We start from the raw sequence: 14585 nt of genomic DNA on the forward strand, positions 1-14585 counted from the left end.
AAATCCAAGCCAAAGACCTGAGTGAAACCATTCGCCACCAAGCGAGCTTTAAGACGATCTACTTGACCATCAGGTCTAACCTTAACAGCATAAATCCATCTGCAACTAACCACAGATTTTCAGAAAGGAAGAGGCACCAGGTCCCATGTGCCATTATGATGCAGAGCACTCATTTCATCAATCATAGCTTGTCTCCATCCCGAATGTGAAAGTGCATCACCTGTGGTCTTAGGAACAGATACAGAGGACAAAGAGGAAAGGCAAGCAAAATATGATGGAGAAAGACGATGATAACTAATATTGACTGTATACCTGGCCGGAGGGCGAGTATCACGAGTACCCTTACGAAGAGCAATGGGAAGGTAACTATCCGAAGGTGGGACCGAAGCCGTGGGAGGAGATGCAGTTGAATGTGAGTCCACAGATACATCTGACGAACTATGCTCGATCTCATCAGCAGAATAGGTGATAGAAGAAGAGTCAGAAACATGGACGGGTAAAGACGGAAGGTAAAGAAGGTCACTAGGGAAGGACGACTGTACATAATCAGTATCCACAGGAGTAGTAGAGGTTCTAAAAAAGGGAACTGATTCAAAAAAGGAGACATCCGTCGAGATAAAGTATCGACGTAAAGTGGGATAGTAGCAACGGTAACCCTTCTGAGACCGAAGATAACCAAGAAAACCACATTTATGAGACTTGGAGCTAATTTATCCAAACCTGGACCAAGATGATGAACAAAACACGTAGAACCAAACACATGTAGAGTTAAAGGATATAAAGCTTGATGGGGAAATAAAATAGAGTGAGGTACCTTATGATTGAGAACAGATGATGGCATGCGATTAATGAGATAGCATGCAGTAAGTATAGCATCTCCCCAGAATGTGTATGGAACATTACCATCAATTAACAATGCACGAGTGGTTTCAACCAGATGGCAATTCTTGCGCTCGGCTACACCTTTTTGTTGAGGTGTATGAGGGCAAGATGTTTGATGAAGAATGCCATGAGATGAAAAGAATTGTTGAAATTGATGAGATAAGTACTCACATACATTATCACTACGAAAAGTACGAATAGGAATACCAAATTGAGTTTTTATTTCATTATAATATAACTGAAAAATAGAAAACAAATCAGACCACTTTTTCAGTAAAAATAACCAAGTACATTTGGAATAATCATCAATAAAAGTAACAAAGTACTTAAAACCCAAAGTAGAAGAATGACGACTTGGTCCCCTAACATCAGAGTGGACCACAGAAAAAGGAGAAACAGCTTGACGACTAAGACGACTCGAAAATGTACTACGAGTATGTTTCCCAAACTGACAAGACTCACAATTTAAAGTAGAAAGAGACGATAAATGAGGAACCATTTTCTGAAGCTTTGCAAGACTAAGATGGCCCAGACGAGCATGGATAGTAAGAGGAGAATCCACAGTGGAGCAGGCTGAAGAAGAGGGAACTAGTTGATAGAGGCCCTAGGACTCACATCCTTTGATAATCTCCTTCCCCGAACTCCGATCCTGAAAGATGACAGAGGTTTTAGTAAAAGAAACAACACAGTCAATGGATTTGGTCAACCGACTAATAGAAGGTAAGTTAAAAGAAGAATCAGGAACATATAGAACATAATCCAGAGATAAATTAGGTAAAAGAAAAACCGTGTCAATCCCCCTTGATTGGACCAGAGACCCATTGGCCATAGTAATAGTGGGAAAAGAACCAGTAGTACAAAGAGAAGTGAATAAGGACTTATTACCAGAAATGTGATAAGACGCCCCAGAATCTAGAGTCTAAGGGCCAATAGAGTGCAACTGAGATATGCCAGCAAAAGAATTACCAGAATTACCAGTGGGAGCAATGGATGCAGTAGGACCTGATGTTTGCTTCTCAGACCACCAAGTCACAAAAGCTTTTGCCTGACTCCAAATAGCTTCACAGGTAACAGCAGGTCGAAAAATCTGCTTGATAGACGGATGAAGAGTAGCTTTAATGAGACTACACAACTGAGCATCAATCATCTTCCATCATGTGCGCTCATTTTCCACCACAGATTCAGCCTTAGTGGTGAGATGAGATGTATAATTCTCCCCATCCAACCAGAGTCGCAGATCGGAAGACCAAACATCATAATTGGACCCATCCAATTTATCCACACTCAACGGAGCAAGGATATAATTTGAGAAAATAGTAGACTCTGACTTTTGTCCCGCCGGAGTCCCAGAAACAGAAACATTGGAGACAGGAGTGTCCATAATCAAAGGAAAAAAGCAGAACGAACAGGTCAAAAACTAACCGGTAGAAGAGGGATCTGTGCGTCAACACAAAAAGAGGTCCAAACACCAAAACAAGACCAGATCCAGAACCTACGCAAGGAGACGAGAAATCGCAACCAGTCGCGGCCGGAGAGGGGCCTCCACGCGCCGCCGGAGTGAAGGATAGTGGTCGAACTGTCACGCGCGCGTGAGGGCGCGTGAGGGCGCGTGTGACCTTGAAATTGGACGAGACCGGTGGCGTTGGAACCGCGCGGCGGAGACGATCACGACGGTATGTGGATCGCCGGAAAAGGTGACCGGACGGTGGTTCTGGACGAGACAGAAGCTGTATGCGGAGAGAGAAGCGTCCGAAAAGTGACAAGGAGACAGCTTCGGAAAAAAAAAAATTAACCGACGATGAACAATGGGTTCACCAGAAAAAAAAAAATTTCAAAGTTCGTTAGGCTCTTGATACCATGTTAAATAACAAGAGAAAAGAGAGGAACATTTGAAATATTTCTGTGTGTATTGACTGATGAAGGCCGTACAATATATAAACAGACTAATGGGCTAAGCCCAAACCTAATGTAATCTGACCTAATACAAAATAAGGAAACCCTAATTACAAAATAAGAAAACCCTAATTACAATATATTTCTAACACACTGCATTAACGGATGTGAAATAAATTGTTATTTATAGATAATGTTAAAAGATATGCTTAATAATATTATATTTCACACTCACAATTAATTATATTTAACTTATATTGTATATATGCTGTTTTCGAATTCTAACATGTCATTACTATAACATGCATGCCGAATTAAGAAGGTGATGTTAGTGCAGTGTTTATGTCTTTGTAATGGATGAAGCATCAATTAATGCATCTTGCACGACATTAACTCGCTATTCGTATATCCATGAAGTGGGGTTTCAAGGGGTCGTTTGAAGAGAGAAAAACACTTGGCAGATAAACCCGAGTGTGGGAAAGAAACATTTAAGTTTCACTTGAGAAATGAAACCCTAGCTAATCATTGGATATTTTGAATTAAAATGGACTGCGACATTATTTATTTGGGATATTAAATATGATTATGTTATGACCCACTAATGGATTGTTTTTGCAATTAAAAAAAGAAGTAAATGACTGATGTTTAAGATCCCACTTTAACAACGTAACATCAAAATTGGCACATTACAGAATCGAATATCGTCCACGTACGTACTTCAACACAAACCACCCATTTTGTGCAGCAGAATCAACATCCATTTTCTCTTATCAACTTTCTTAAGTCAATATGCATGTATACAATTGTGGGCGCTGCAGTGATCCCAAATATATAAAGCCCGCTTGTTGTCTTGTGTTTCAACTTTTAGGAGACCAAAACAAGGGTGGCTATAGTTGGCTTAGTGGGTTATCGTGGTCCCTTTAGCTTTATCATTGAACTGTTGTTTTTGCTTTGCATCTTTTCAAATTGCTCGGGTATCAAAAATTGGCAGAATGCAATCCTGGTTCACCATTAGGCATTGGCCAATCAAAGATACAAGAATAAATTATACTCACATTAAAATTAAATCAAAATTAAAAATATTATCTATATCTGTTTCTTCCTCTAGTCATAAAATAGGGTAGGAAAAAATACATGGCCATGTTTGGTAGGATAAAGAGTTAAAAAGGGGTTTGGAAAAAAAAATTTCCTTCACGGTGGTAAAATTCAAACATAACATCAGTAAAATTCACCTAATTTTTTCGGAAAATTTTTGGCTTACCAAACACTTTTTTTTAACTTATCCGGCAAAAAATTCTTCCCATCATATTTCTAGCAAATTTTTGTTTTGGTAAAAAAAAACATTTCCTATACCAAACGCCCCCTTAGCGCCTTCCCATTATAGCTTCCTCCTTTCCAAGTTAGGGTTCAGAATCACAGAATGCCAAGGTAATTTAAGGGTATTCAAGATTTTTTTTTTCTCTTCGATTGTTGGGCTATGGACCAGTTCGGATGTGGGTTATATTACGAAGCCCGTGAGGATGTCACCCCTTGTGAAGATGATAATGGATTACATGGTATTAACGTCGTTAACCATATCTTTAATTGGCCTTCACCTAATATTTTTAGGTTGAAATAAATCTTTACATAATATTAAAGCCTCTGTAATTAAGTCGATCATCACCGGCTCCCATTTTATTAATAAATAGAATTAACATATAGTGGACTTTCTTAATACAAGTAGGTAAGACATGATATATTGTTCACCTTTCAAGCTCATTAAGCTCTTATATGAAGGAGAGTATTAGAAAAATATAATATAAAATATTAAAACCATTAATTGACCTTTACCTAATAATTTAAATTTTTAGGTTGAAATGGTTGATACGATAGATACTCTTTACAAAATCTAGGACAGTCTTTTATTTTAAGGTTGGGGGATGCTCACTACTTACAGTTCTGAATTCTGATCAAAGAATCTTCTTCTTCTGGGCCCTTCAGTAAATTAATTTACAAGAGATGGAAAGGATAGTCTCTGGCCACCTTAGGGGAGTTGTATCAATCCATTTCGGTTGTGCAGAGCAAGTATCAAAATTTGAAATTGTTCTTCAAGTAAACAACCACCTCTTTCTGAACAAACCATTCATGTCTTCAAATTGGTAAACTTGCAATGAATAACTCATTTTGGGAGACATGGATGGTATAAGTACAATAGATTACTTACCATCAAACTGAGCAGAATGCATCCTGCAGCACCAGGAAACAAAGCAAACCAGAAATTCAAGTGATGCAACTTAACACCATCAATGAAAAGCAATGGCAAAGCTGCGGCTGCATATATTTATTGCAATAACATAAGTAGCAAATTTTCTTGATACTTGATTCAATCAACAACAATGTAACATTGAAACAAAAATACCTGGGGGATGAATGCTGCTTGTGTAAATCATATAAGCAACACAGGCTGATACACTAGCACACTTGGCCAGCCATCCAGGTCCAAATATTGTGAATGCCAAAACACCAATGGCTGCACAACCTATTTGGGCCATGAACATACTATAATTCTGCATAACCACATGTGGGTCATTTAGTTCTATTGTAAGCATTAAGGCAATGAGAGAGCAGTGGGATGCACACAAATATGCATGGCAAAGTAAGAGTGTTGTTTGGGTGATTTTATTTTCAGTCTACCATAATAAGAGTCTGATAAATTGTTATGATAGCTGAAAAGTGAAAACAAAAAGCATTTGTCCATATGTATTTAACAAACTTGAATTTAGACAATGCATATGTACTCATGGTGGTACATAGATGTGTCCCATGGAGGGTGAAGTATATTGATATTGTTGGGTATGGCTCATACTTCGCATGCTGATGAAGGCCCTAATTATCGGGGTCAGCAGAAAGGCATACTGTTGTGGGCCTCTGTTTTATTGTAATTTTCTTAGCAGTTTGGGCTTGGGCCCATGAATAACTGCTGTTAGGGTTTTGTAATCCTAATTATACTGTTGTGAACGTAGCCTATATTGGGTGAACCAAGGTAAATCGCTGTGTCTAATCTCTCTACTCTTATCTCTTTTTCTGTTTTCTCGATTCTTTGTGATTATCGATTTCCAACAGATATAGAGGGTCTCCATAGTGACAGTGGTAGAGACCAAAGCACTAGTGAAGCTTCCCATGTATGTGCATAAAGAGGGTGTGTGAGAGTGGCTAGGATTGCTCTCCATGGTAGCAGCGCATGAAGCTGAATGGAGGAGAAGAGGTCTCTTCCTCAATGTGAGAGGGGGTATTTAAAGTTGAAGTCTGGTCAACCTAGCCAGCCTAGCCTGAAAAGGCTAGGCATGCTGAACCCCTGCCAGTGTGCAGCAAGGTGCATGGGAATGAGGGGGCATCCTATGATACTTTCTAGAAGTGGACCTTTTAGATTGGACCCAGTAGTGGGTCTAAGCATGTGGGCTATCCAGAATAGCATGTATGATAGTGACTTATTTAAATTGTTTATCTTATTAATGCCTAAATAGAAGTAGTACCCGAGCAGCAGGGGCAGATGGTGTGGTAAAGAGGAGAGCACAAACAGCCCCTAACGGTGCAATTGAAATTGAGAGTCCTTTTGGTGCCAATAATTGATCCAACTTTCCCAATAGTGCCATTGCTGCAAATGCCCCTGTTGTTTTTATTTTTTAGAAAGGAAAAACATTTAAAACTCATCAGATTTTAATATATACTATTCATTCATGTTATGTTATGCCTAATCTATTTACTATAATTAGGAAGATCCTACTTAGAAAATAATGAATTGTAATAGCCTAATTCAAAAGAGTAATAAATAGAAAATAAACCAACCTACAGAGGGCCAGAGAATATCGCTGAGGGAAGGAGTGGAAGAGGCTTTGGGAGGTTTCCAATCATCCCAGGTGGATGGTGAAGCAACGTCGCTTGATGCCACAATCCCATGTCCTTTCCTTCGTTCATAGCCATTGTTATGATTACTAGGTGTCCAATTATGCAAAACAAGTCCATTCCCTTTGATGAAGCTGTTGAAAGGCAAGGAAGCAAGAGAAGAAAATGAAGATGATGGTAATGATAATGATAATGGTACCATATAGTTGGTGCCACTATTACCACCACAAACAATTCCAATACCAATTCGAGATGACATTTGGTTCATATCTCAAACTCTTGAATCTTTGATTGATATCTTAATTCTCAAAGTAACGTACGAGAGGAATTTATGACAAAGTCAAGAGGTAAAGAAACGACCGTTGAGAGTTGAAACAGGAATGAGCTTTTGAAGAGGCCCAAAGGTCACTCTAATAAGAGCAACAAAACTAAAAGGGAGGTGGCCTTCTCTTTCATTTAAAAAATAGGAAAATACTATAATACTCTTGCAAGTTGCATTAAATTTTTAGGATTGAGATAGAAAATAACATAAGTCATGAATTTGTTAAATTTTACTTTTATGATCTTAACTTTCTATTTTTCTAAATTACAGCTCTCACCTACCGTTCAAAGAATACAACAAAAGACATCTTATCCACGACTAGTACTCACACCACCACTCATTTTGTGGAATGGGACCAATTTTCTCAAATCATGACTTAGATTACAAAAAATAAAAAATAAAAACAAATACTAGCAATAAAATCTTAGGTTCTCTCAGTATATTCAGATTTTTTTAAAAAAATAATATAACATAATTTTTCATCCTTATTATTCCATATATACAAAAAAAATATATATGATTATATGAGTTCGTTTTTTTACAGTTACTGCAAATAAATTATCTGCAGTAAGCCTAATATGACGTCATTTTGGGACGGAAATCATGGTGTTTTTGTAATTTAAATTTATTTTAGGGTTATAATAGTCTTTTTATTTATAATTTTTTAAAATTTCAATACCAAAACGACGTCGTTTTGGGAATAAATGCAGATAACTTATCTTCATTAATTGCAGAAATATTTTTCCCTGATTATATATACACCCATTACTTGTTGGAATATGATCCGTTTACAAACTTTTTTTACAAATTATACTACGTGCGACCGATCGTACACTGCATGATTAAAGTATGACCGATTGTACTTAGTATAGTTTATAAACAAAAAAGTTTGTAAATATAATCTGCCCCTTACTTGTTATCCTTTTTAAATTAGTGTAAATTTTAAATTCCTCTTCCCATCTCACAATTATTTGGCTTTATTACTGCGTACAATGATAGGCAAAGGGCTTTATGTTTAGGAACTATGCCTCACCTATCTTGATTAACAGTTTCATTTTGTTTAGTTTCATTGCATTAATTTCTCAAGCGAATCATTAAAAAAATGGAGGAAAATCGCACACCAGAAATTAGAGAAAACTTTGGATATCTTTTCTTTATAAACGAGAGAATATAGTGGTACTTTGGAGCACCATAAAGTACATGAAACTATTCTGGCTCGATGTTCATTAATAGTGCCACACAAAATTGTTCGTGCAATGTAACCATAACCAATAAACTCACGTTGAAGGAAACCTAATATATAGAACAAATAATTCTTAATAAGAAAATGATGACATTTCATAGCAAGAATGAAGGTCATTCCAAAAATCAAAACCACAACAATGTCCAAGGGTAAATATATTCACAAGGGTTTGTTACATAGTTGCTACAAAAATAATCTACAAAGCCACAGAAAGGGGCAGGAACACTGACTAAAACAATGTTAGGAAGTAGAAGAGACCATCAATATCCATTTTCATAACGTGCAGTAGCAATACTTGAGTCATTAACAGTGATCCGAATGAGACTCATAAAACTCACTTGGGCATGGGGACATAACTTCTTGTTCCAACAATTGTAATACCTCGTTCATTGATGGACGATCATCTGCATTTGCATCTGTGCATCTTGCTGCTAGCTCTAGAATTACTTCAAGAGTTCCTGCATCTGCATCTGTGCATCTATTATCTACCACGTCTTCCAATCTGTTTTCACTTAGTAATGTGTTCATCTGCAAATAGTTACACAAAAAGTTAAGTACATTGTGTTTGAAAAATAATTCTTATATCCTAGAGATGTTCATTCAATGAGTTAAAAGCTTACCCAACCAACAACATTTAAACCTCTCTTTACAAAGGAAGGATCTGTTGGCCTCTTTCCAGTTATTAGTTCCAGCAATAGAACTCCAAAGCTATATACATCTGCCTTCTCAGTGGCTCTCCCACTTTGTAGATACTCTGGTTGACATATAAATAATATACCATCAATCATAGAATCATCTCTTATATACGTTCATCACTAGAAAAGAGCCCCTACTTAGCCAAAAAAATGATATTTATTTATATTTAGACAAGATGATGCATATCACATTCCAAAGCAAGGCCACACCCAATTCCGGAATAAAGAGATGCTAAACTACCTAGTTATAATATAAATAAGGGTTTTATAAAGGTGAATAGCCAAAAGTAATATCCAACTACTAATTAATGTGATACGGTGACTTTACACCCAAAAGGAAGGGTAACCAGGTCACCTGCTAATTAATATCCAACTACTAAATACATACCTGGTGCCAAATAGCCAAAAGTGCCAGCAACCACTGTCGTAACATGGGCATCTTCATCAACTAAAAGCTTTGCAAGACCAAAATCAGAGATATGAGGCTCCATGTTTTCATCAAGGAGGATGTTGCTTGATTTTATGTCACGATGCACAATTTTTGGGCAGCATTCATGGTGCAAGTATGCTAAACCCCGGGCAGAACCAAGGGCTATCTTTAGACGATCAGTCCAATTCAGTAATTGTCGATCACTATTTTCTGATGAAAAAAGGATTGATGAATATTAGTGAATTGTGCAATGATGAAAATATAATAGATGCAAACCTCCCACGCCCTTCTCCTAGCTGATTAATGATACAGCAACTTCAAAACATTTATGTTACTCCTAAGACTTAATGTAAGTGCTACTCCTATCAAATTTGCTATTGTTTATGCTGCCAAGATTTCAGCATCAAGCATTTGAAAGACGTGCAATGAGATCATAAAGTTTACTGGCTTGAGAGTACACCACCTAAAGGATAGCTTATATTTCCCACCTAAATTTTGCATTCTCGTGCAAGCCTTCAAAAAAAATTCTCATTTATCAAAGATACTTAAAGAAAACAGTTATACATAGTTCAGTGCATAAAATGAAGCATACCATGCAAGAGATCATCTATGCTTCCCATGGCCAAATAATCATAGATAAGGAGCCTTGAAGAAGGGAGCCTGCAGTAACCACGCAGGTTTACTAAATTTATGTGCTTGATGCTCCCCAAAATCTCTAGTTCCCTTTCAAAAACTTGATCAGACCCTTCACGACTGCGGTCAATCCGCTTAACAGCAAATGTACCACAATCATTCATCACCATTCTATAAACAGTGCCAAATCCTCCTGATCCTACTACATCCTCTTCATCGAGAGACTCTAGCTTTTCTATGATCTCAGAAGATGTGTATGGTAGATCACCATGGAAGGTAATAAGTTTTGTGCCTGTTAAAAGAGTAGGTTATCATTTATAAAGAGAGAATATTGTTACTTTTTTTTTCTTTTGTCGCTCAATAGGAGATTGTCAAATTTGAAACACCACCCCCTTCTTACTTGCTTCTGGATCTACTTGTTTCTTGACTTCTGTGTATTTCCTAGCAACTCTTTCCTTCTTTGATAGCAAACGAATCCAGAGGAATGAAAGGATTACAACAAGTGCAAGGGCCAGAGTTGCCATTGCACCAATTATTACCCCCTTCATGTAATGTGAAGATCTTTTGGTAGGGACTGCATATATTTAAATGTTCAGTTATACAAATGTGAACCATGATTGTTCAATATGTAAATCAGTTAAAAATCAAGTAAGATAGTATTTGGAAATCAAATCCACAGATCTGACTTGCCTGCAGCTTCATCACTTTCAGCATGCGGTAGCACCACAGGGAAACCAAGTGATGTCCGACATGGCTTTTGGACTTGCCGCCCGCAAAGATCTAAATTGCCAATAAACCTATTCATATGCAACGAATTTGTAATATAAGTACAAAAAAGACAAAGAAACCAACTTGCCCCTTATAGTGCATGGAACAAGTACATTAACATGATAACAGGAATTAGTGTAGTGCTGATGAAAAGTGAGTTATCATTGTCCCTAATTCAATCAGAGCAAATGCTTTCTGTCTGCAATCACAAGAACTAACTCTAAGAGTCAAGAAACTTGAAAACCATAAAATGTAGTATTTTCAATATCCTTACAGGTATGAATTATAAAATTTAGCTTATTCAGAAATCAAATATGAGAAACCAAATAGGAGAAACCAACTTGAATATTTGCTCCACAAATTCGAGCATTCAAATAATTTACAATAAAACATGCGCTGTTATTTGACTCTAATGGATAAAAAGCACAGCTACTATAAATTTAGCCTGTCTATTATAGAGCATGCACTGTTAAAATAATTATTATTACAAAATCTCTTAAAGGCTACAATGTATCAGCTAAACTACAAGGCTTGATAAAGCAAGAGTACATACGAGTTCTTCTCAAAGGTGCTTAATACTCCAATGTCGGGGATTTCACCAGAGAAGAAATTGGTAGACAAGTTCCTAAGACAAGGAGGATCAGCATAAACTGAAAGTTAAAGTTATCAATATCATTATCTCACAGAGCTGAGGCTAGATTTACTTACAGAACTTGCAAATGCGAGAGACGGCCAATGGAGGAAGGTATAGCACCTTTTAAAGAGTTGCTTGATAAATCCCTATATATAAACTTAGTATTAAAATCCTAATTGAAAATTGACCACGCAGTTGAAAAACAAATGCTATTTCAGTTTAACTGAAATCTGAGCACAGATAGGTCCATAACCATAAAAAAGCTAGAAACCAGTTCAAAGCATTAAAATGGGAATAGTGAAAAAACAAGAGAGAGGGACTTACAGTATATTTAAAAATGAAAGGTTTCCAATATCCGCTGGTATGCCTCCTTGGAAATAATTAGCCCTCAGGTACCTTTCAACAGGATCAGATGAAATGTGCAAGCCATTCAGAATCATATAAAGGGAATGAACTATTTAGGAATAGACATGGCAAATTTCTAGTAAAGGAGTGAACTATTTCACTTACAGTGCTCTTAGCTCAGAACAATTGGTAATTTCATTAGGAATGATTCCATGCAAGCCATTCTGATGAAGTGCCCTGATTCAATGCAAGCCATTGAATAGAATAAGAATGACAAAAGTCAGAGATATGAGTTTACCAATGCTGGGAGGAATATGTTATACTCACAGTCTCTGTAATCTACTGAGTTTACCAATGCTAGGAGATATAATTCCTCCAAGTTGCATGTATGGCAGATTTCTGAAGAACACAAGACAAATACAGGTGTCATACTCAGCTGAAAAAGTGAGAAAAGGTAATAGAATGAAGAGCATGTGCTGTTTGCATACATTGAGCGAACTTTTTGTTCACCAGGATGACAAGAGATCCCAACCCATGCACAAGGAGACTCATCATACTCTTGCCAGTTGCTCAGAACATTCTTAGTGTCATTCAAAGAGCTTTTGATTTCCAACAACGTCAGACCTAACATATGAGTAAAAATGCCTTCAAGTTTAAAGCTTTAAATAAACTTCCATTTTATTATGGAGAAGCATTTAAGCAAGATTTGAAGAAAAAAAAAATCCCAAAATGGGGAGTGAAAGGTGAAACTTGAAAGCTACCCTAAAAGCAATTATTCTGCCCAGATAAAAAAACACAAAAACAAAACAGATGAAAAAAAAAAAAAAAAAAAAACTCATTATAATATATGAGAGGATCGATTTGAAACAGAGAAAGAAAAAGGGGTTCATAGTTCTTACCATCCTGAGTGAGAGCAAGAGAAGAAGGGCAGAAAACTGTAGTCAAAATCCCCAAGAAAACCCACAACAACACTACAGTACCCATTTCCATTTTCCAGTCTCCAAAATGGGTGCTGAATAAAGTTTTGAACTTTGAAGTTCTATGGGTGGAAATGAAACCAGTCAATGGGTGCACACACTGAGAGGGGAGTGAGTGTTTAAGTGATGATTACAGTGGCAGTGGGTAAAGTGGGGTTTGGGAGTGTGATGAAAGTGTAGACCCAAAAGGGTTACCATGATTTTAACTTTGAAGTTTGAACTAGAAAATAATAATAATAATTTGAAGCATGAATAAAAAGAAAAAGAGTGCTTTCATTTTACTCCAATATTCCATGAAAAGTTGAAAAAAGACAAATATTTTGAAAGTTGGTATGAAAAGTGATGTAGTGTGAAGTAGCCGTTGTTCAGAGAGCAATTCAAAAAAGGAACCTTTTTTGCCACTCTCTCGTCTACGCGTAGAAGAATACTCGCCTGCAATTCTTCTCATAATGTAATACGTAAGAAGAACCAATGAGAAGATATTTTGAATGCCACGTGACCAATGGAGAAGGAGAGTAGCAGATTTGGTCACACTAGCGCGTAGTAAATAACATCGTGCATGTCTGATATACGCCAGACACATATTTAGAGGAACCATATGAGGGATATTTAATAATATAAAGCAGTACTGCAGCATTAGTACATTGATTGATTCATGGCGGGACTAATGGTTTTTCTATTTTCGTTTTTCTACCCGCTTCTTTTTTTTCTTTAAACTAAAAAAAAAATTTGAAACAAATATCAAATTGGTACGTGCAACTAAGAGTGTTAACGGGCCGAGTCGAGTTTTTCTCTTAAAAGGTTAAGCATGTGTTTTATATGTGTCAGCCTGACCATGCATGTTACCTGTTATAAATATAATATTGGTTTGTGACATGGCTTGTTTACAAAAAATAAAAGCCTGGTTTAGCTTGTTAGTCTGTTTTAAAAAATAAGACAATAAAAATTTATCCAAACAGAATATATAATTAACAACACTAACAATACTATAAATATTCATAAATTCAAGGTATATCCAAACAACATAATATAGAACAAAATCATTCAAAAATTCTGTTTAACCAGTGAAATAGAATGAAATAAATTAAAAAAAAAAAAAAAAACTATTACAAGTAGTATAAAAAATATAAAATAAAAATAAAAAAATATACTAGACCGGCCATACATTCCAAGCAAAAATATCAAATTCGCTTTTCTACCCGCTTCTTTTGAATTGGTACATTCGAAGCAAAAATATCAAATTGTGGATTATACATGCAGTGGGAGAATAATAATTACAAGAATAAATTACTTCAATCTCCGCTTCATTCGTTACAGTTACACAATTTTTTTATATTTTAAAATTGAAAAAAATAATTTTGTGTAACATCCTGGGCGCTGGCGAGGGCGGAGAGTGATCGCCGGTGCGAAAGGGCATGATGCGAAAGGGCACAAACAAGAAGCGGCTCTTGACAGGCTTCTAGGGACGGGGTACATGAATAAATCGAATCAACACCCGAAAGAGAGGGATCTCAGAGACTGTGCTGGTATGAGACGGTACAGTTGGAAATAACTTATAAGAATTAATTGGTACTACATATACTAACAAGATGCATCTTCTTTTCGGTAGCCCGAAACGGAAGAACTTCATAGTTAAACGTGCTTGACTTGGAGCAATTCTGGGATGGGTGACCTCCTAGGAAGTTTTCCCAGGAAGTGTGCGAATGAGGAAAAAACACACTGAAAAGTCTCGTGTTAGTATGTGGGGATAGTCGTTGATTCTTAAAGCAGCCGGTCGTTACAAGTGGTATCAGAGCAAGGCCTCTTTTCCAATACGGTGTGGTTCGAGAAAGAACCAAGCGGAAGCTGGTGGGCATGTAACATCTCGGGCGCTGACGAGGG

General features: G+C 36.8%; 2 protein-coding genes across 4 annotated transcripts; both read right to left on the reverse strand.

The window, feature by feature from the left end:
* Window positions 1-1484: 1484 nt before the first annotated feature.
* LOC133308046 (uncharacterized) lies at window positions 1485-7020 on the reverse strand. Of its 3 annotated transcripts, XR_009751121.1 has the most exons (6): window positions 6601-7020; window positions 6288-6421; window positions 5174-5321; window positions 4979-5085; window positions 4710-4884; window positions 1485-1531 (listed from the first exon to the last, which is right to left on the reverse strand). XR_009751121.1 is itself a non-coding variant. In XM_061508631.1 (5 exons), exons 1-5 carry the CDS (start codon window positions 6923-6925, stop codon window positions 4843-4845), a joined length of 672 nt encoding a protein of 223 aa, XP_061364615.1. In that variant the 5' UTR covers window positions 6926-7020; the 3' UTR covers window positions 4433-4842. The 3 variants fall into 3 exon arrangements, 2 of the variants coding, with proteins under 2 accessions (XP_061364615.1, XP_061364614.1); XM_061508631.1 differs by lacking the exon at window positions 1485-1531 and having other exon boundaries at window positions 4433-4884; window positions 4979-5001; XM_061508630.1 differs by lacking the exon at window positions 1485-1531 and having other exon boundaries at window positions 4433-4884.
* Window positions 7021-8525: 1505 nt separating this feature from the next.
* LOC133308044 (LRR receptor-like serine/threonine-protein kinase FEI 1) lies at window positions 8526-12717 on the reverse strand. Its single transcript, XM_061508627.1, has 13 exons — window positions 12627-12717; window positions 12216-12351; window positions 12055-12126; window positions 11893-11964; window positions 11707-11778; window positions 11457-11528; window positions 11302-11373; window positions 10671-10777; window positions 10381-10554; window positions 9940-10272; window positions 9306-9557; window positions 8843-8976; window positions 8526-8750 (listed from the first exon to the last, which is right to left on the reverse strand). The coding sequence occupies exons 1-13, from the start codon at window positions 12715-12717 to the stop codon at window positions 8526-8528; spliced, it is 1812 nt and encodes a 603-aa protein (XP_061364611.1).
* Between the last annotated feature and the right edge of the window lie 1868 nt (window positions 12718-14585).

This window comes from Gastrolobium bilobum, unplaced genomic scaffold (genome assembly GCF_033153095.1).
Source record: "Gastrolobium bilobum isolate Gb01-03AN ecotype WA unplaced genomic scaffold, APGP_CSIRO_Gbil_v1 utg2779, whole genome shotgun sequence".
Lineage (NCBI taxonomy): Eukaryota > Viridiplantae > Streptophyta > Magnoliopsida > Fabales > Fabaceae > Gastrolobium > Gastrolobium bilobum.